Source organism: Frieseomelitta varia, unplaced genomic scaffold (genome assembly GCF_011392965.1).
Source record: "Frieseomelitta varia isolate USP_RPSP 00005682 unplaced genomic scaffold, Fvar_1.2 scaffold_192, whole genome shotgun sequence".
Classification (NCBI taxonomy): Eukaryota; Metazoa; Arthropoda; class Insecta; order Hymenoptera; family Apidae; genus Frieseomelitta; species Frieseomelitta varia.
The window spans coordinates 443,322-448,787 of NW_025109661.1; the positions used below are offsets into that span (position 1 = coordinate 443,322).

At 38.9% G+C, this 5,466-nt stretch overlaps 1 protein-coding gene across 1 annotated transcript in view; it reads right to left on the minus strand.

Moving 5' to 3' along the window:
- The window catches only part of LOC122526799 (metabotropic glutamate receptor 6-like), a 13,830-nt gene that overhangs the window by 3,303 nt on the left and 5,061 nt on the right, over positions 1 to 5,466 (minus strand). Inside the window, exons 6-9 of the mRNA XM_043650341.1 lie at positions 2,607 to 2,926; positions 2,309 to 2,531; positions 1,133 to 1,255; positions 668 to 991 (exon numbers count right to left, since the gene is read on the minus strand). Coding sequence (XP_043506276.1) covers positions 668 to 991; positions 1,133 to 1,255; positions 2,309 to 2,531; positions 2,607 to 2,926 — 990 coding nt within the window. The remainder of the gene's footprint in view (positions 1 to 667; positions 992 to 1,132; positions 1,256 to 2,308; positions 2,532 to 2,606; positions 2,927 to 5,466) is intronic.

Genomic DNA, 5,466 nt, shown 5'->3' on the forward strand with positions numbered 1-5,466 from the left:
AGACATTTTTTTCATTGGTATTACGACAGCTGGTTTCAGTACAGTGAAATATCTCGGAATTGGGTTGAAGCTACGGAAAAGATGTTTGTACAAAAGTTGCTCGGTACAGAAAGCTGTCTCACGTGGTATCAACAATTTTTTCATTCGTACAACGGTGGAGGATGTTTCAAGGTCGACTTGTCTTTCTTTAAATTTTTCAGGCCAGACAGTTTCTCATTCGTATACAATACGAATCCAGTGTATTGTACCAGTTAGTCCTAAATTGAGGATGATGAAACGAGGGTATTGCATATCGTGCGTTAGGACGACAGCGCCGAATGTCACATAAACTAACGCAAACTTCATGGTTCTTAATTTAGAACTAACTAGAAGAACCGGTACAACATTGTAGGTCGTAATACGAGTAAGAAAATGTATGGTCTGATTTAAAAGAGAATCAAGTTGACCTTGAAACATGCTCCACCATTATACGAATGAAAAAATTGTTGATATATATGTAATACTATACTATAAGTATATATAATACTATACTATACTATATTATAATACTACGTGAAACACCTTTTCATACCGTATTTAGTTTTTGCACAAACATTTTTCTCGTAGCTTCAACACACTGCGAGACATTTCGTTTGTACTCAGTTGGACGAGACACCCTGTAGATTACCGAAAATCGCGATCGCCATGGCGACGATCGCCCATGGATTCGAGTGGTCGACAAACTGCTCGGGAATGGGCTCGCATCCGGTGCCGTTTCCCCTCGGGACGGTGCCCGGCGCGCACTCTTCGCACCGCTGCTCGTCCACCTTGTACCGATAGAGGCCGCAGCTCTGGCAGCTCCAGCAGCACGGGTCCTCCTTGTTCCTCACCATGATGAGATTCGAGTCGCACGGCTGGGAACACGACGAGTTGGGGAACCGGTGCAGCGACTCGCCCCGAAACCGCAACCTCCTCCGATCCAGCCGCAGCTCCGCTCGCCCTTCCTCGTTCACTGCACCCATCACCATCATTTTTCTTTCGTTTTACTCTTTATCCGCCGTCTCTCTGTCCCCTTTGTTTACCTGACTTTTACAACCACTCGCCTAACCCAAACGACGAGCACTACAGCTTACAATTAGAGTAACGAGCTTACGCGTGTAATTCCCGACGTCCGTCCAGTGGTACGTCCCGTTCGCCGTCCGCTGATAATTCAGGATCGAGTACCTCGGTGGCCCGTCGACCCCGTCCACGAACCCAAATCCGTTGCCGACCACGTCTGAAATCGATCAACCTTGTTGAGCGTTGACCGTCCCTTCTTTCGTTTCTCTCAAACGACCTTGCGTCCATTGGAGAGTTTCTCTCGAGAGTACTCTCAGAGTACGCACTGTGTGAGCATTTGAGAGCATCCTCCGAGAGCTTGTACTGTATACTGTATCCAAAATCGTGTCCATTTGAGAATTCGTTGTCTCTGGTTCCACTCACGGTGGTGTCGTGTGAGAACAGTGACATCAACGACGACACTGTCATGGAGGTGCAAGAAATGTGTGCCTTCGCAATTGCCCCGTAACATTTTAAGAAAACAGAAGAATCAACGTAAAAAGAAGAGTTCAATAATTTAAATTATTATATAATATTTATATATAATATTTAAATTAATAATTATTTAATTATACAATATTACATATATAAATATAATATTATATAATAAATATAATATTATATAATATAATAGATATGTATAGTACAATTAATAATTATTTAATTATACAATATTACATATATAAATATAATATTATATAATATGATAAATATATATAGTACAATTAATAATTATTTAATTATACAATATTATATATATAAATATAATATTATATAATATAATAAATATATATAGTACAATTAACAATTATTTAATTATACAATAATATTATATATATAAATATAATATTATATAATATAATAGATATGTATTGTACAATTAATAATTATTTAATTACACAATATTATATATATATATATATATAAATATAATATTATATAATATAATAAATATATATAGTACAATTATTATATAATAATTTAGATTTAAAAAAATTAGTCGAATAATTTCACTTTTCGACCACACTTTTTTTTTTACCATTCGTTATTCCGCTCGCGTGAGAGTACTCTCAGGATTTCGAAATTCGCTTCGCATTCTCCAAGAGCGGTGTAATATTCAGTGTCCATTTGCAAGCAACTCTCAGAACAGTATGCATTTACAAGGAACAACACTCTCGAGAGCAACTCGCGACAGTTTTTTTACTCTCTCCAGTGGACAGCCAGCTTTTACCCTTGAAGGAGACGTTGGCCAGGTAACCGGCGAACGCGTCCACGTCCGGGGGACGCATCGCGTCGCAAAGCCCCACATAGCCTCGGCCGCACACGTCCGCTCGCATGTCGTCGAGGGCGTGAGCCACCGCGTACACCGCGTCTCGGACAAAGTGCAGAAACCTTCGCTGCTTGTAGCCGTTTCTCCGCTCGATCTTCAAACTCGGGTCCCGACAGGCGACACGCTGTGAAAAAAAAAAAAAAATCCAAAAATCTTCCATTCTCGCCCACGAAATCAACCAATCAGCTCATCTGCTCACCTCGCCGCCGACTTTGTCGTCGGTCTCGTCGTTATCCGTGCAACCGTGATAAATTCGCCAGAACTCACGGAACCAAGGATTGTTGCGTTCGTGGTCGAGCGTCAGTCCGGTAAAGTACTCGTCGAAGCCCGATAGTGGCGCGTACAGCGGCTGAACCGCCAGTGCTCCCTCCAACACGATCGTGTCCTCGGCGACCACGGCGTCCCGACGATCCGGCCACGAGTCGCTGCCCAACCAAACGAACCGCGAACCAACGCCGACTCGCCTCGCCGCCTCCAGCACACGCAGTGTCGCCGACTTCTCCGCGAACAAAACCACCACTGCGAAATCCACGCGGATCACCATACTTGCGCGCCAGTGTTGGGTTAAATATTTTATTCGAACACACACACACACACACACACACACACACACGAACTAACCGATATATCAACGAATAAATCTGTCAGATTTATTCGTATAATAAATTCGAACAACGATTTTTATTCGAGAAAGAACTATTATCGTTGTTTACGAACACACACACACACACAGTTGGGCATTATTCGAGTAACATTTCAGCTGGGTCAAATACCATTTTAAATGCCAAATGGCAAATAGATGTTTTGTTTCACGTCGTGCGTATATTTTTGAAAATAAAATATTTTATTCGTTGTAGAAAATATTTCCAAGATAATATTTCAAAATGATTTAATAAAATTTTATTCGAAATATTTACTGGAATAATGTAAAGAAAAAGAATCAAGAGTCCTCTTTTTGGTTTATTTTGGTTTATTTAATAAATTTGCTTTCAAATTTTGTTCAAACATTTTGTCGATTATTTTTTTCTTTGTTAGCGTTGTAAATGAAAAAAGTGTGGAAAAAAGAACTCCTGACTCTTTTCCTTTCCTCTTTTCGAATAAAATTTTATTTGAAATATTATCTTAGAAATTTTTTACAACAAATAAAATATTTCATTTTCAAAAATACACGCGTGACATAAAATAAAATATCTATTTACCATTTTAAAATAGTATTTTACCTAGCTCTGGTGCTCACCAATTCTTACAATTATAGTAGTAGTACAGTATAATAATTGGGACTATCCCCCACTCTATGCTACCTTACCATGTGGCCTTACTGCGTGAAACACAAAACAAAACAAGCGATATATACGACACGGATATTTCGGCACGTTACGATTGTGTTTTTCGGACACGCATCCATCAAAGTTGGGCAAATTTTATATCAAGTACACGTCCAATTTATATTTCTATCGATACGATCGTAGAACCATACCATATATATATGTATATTGTTAATTTAATATCGATGAATATGTAACGAGACCTTTGTTCAAGGTTTCCACATTCAATTATCGATAATTATCGATCAACAACTACTTTTGCACAGGAATATCAATAAATTTTCGAGATGACTATTGATGACGTTTCCTAAGTGAATTACTATTGAATTACTAATTTTGTTTACAAGTATCGAGTTTATGACACTTTGTTAAAATGGAAAATAAATACCATTGTTTGGCCATATCGAGTTTCATTTCATTTACACGTCAAGAAGTTAAAACTGAAAAGACTTTCCCCGTCAAAGTAATCAAAGTAGCGTAATTCATCGTAAACGCTTTCGAGTCTTTGGCGAGGCTTTTGTACAGCTTTCCACCGCTTAAATAATTACTCAGACGTGCCACAGTCGATCAGAACGTTGTTCTGATTCCGTGTGATGGAATTAACACGCTTATAATTTTTTCTTTGTTGCAATCGTGGTCGTGTACAACATCTATTGTCAAACTTTCGAGGAAAAGAATAGAATAGAATGCTGCTTGCTTCTTCCAAGCATGTCCTTGGTATGTTTTTGGTTTTGGTCATCATCTCCAAGTAGAAGGGGAAGGAGCATAGATGACCAACTACTGGATCCTGCCCTTGTGACTAACCATTCACAGTCCACTTTTGTGTGGACTGTTCAGTGGCAGCTCACGCATAGGCACTGTGAAACTGCAGCACCCCCTATTTCCACTTGATATTATCGATAACATTTAACACAATGAGTCCTTTTTTTCTTTAATTCTTTCTTTATACTTGTACAATAAATATAATCCTTAAGCTCAATGTCGGTAGCCATCCGCCAGTTTATGAAAAAGATACAAAAATCTTTGCATGGAACTGTGCGCTTCACAGTTCCAGCGGCGTGGCGTTTGGCTGTTGTGCGCATGCGCACATAGGAAGCTGCGCACACGCGAGGCTGCGAGAGAGAGAGCACTGCAGCTCCAGCAGTGCCGGTCCTGGCGTGCTTGTGGAAGGTACTTTTTTTTTTTTTGGAGCAGCACCCCCCCATTAATTTTAGCTACAAGCCGCCACTGGGACTGTTACTAACTCATTGTCAGTGTTTGCACTGATTCAATATTGTCCAATATTGATCATCGTGTAAATCGTCCAACGTTGAGCATTCCGATTTCTCGCTAGCAAGGGGAGGTCACAGATGTTGGATCGTCGATTTTAATGAAATTTGGTCTGTCGATTTTAAAGTAAAAATAATTTGACCGCGTCCAAGCATTTCCGTCAATACTCATTATTTACAGAGATATTTAATGTTTTAATCTTCTATCGCAGCTACACATGCTTCTTTTCTTAAAGTTGGAGGCAGTGATGTAGTAGCGAAGCTCTAGTGTAATATATTCATACCTGGAAGTTTTAGAAGTTTTCGAATCCTTCCACAGAAGAACTTTTTTTGTATTATCTCTATTTTTGTTTTCTTTCTTTTCTTTGTCTTTTTCATGTAAAATACTGTGTTTTATATTTTTATAATGTCCCTAGTTATATCGCTATTATTACAATTTTATAATGTGCCTATTATAGAATGCTAT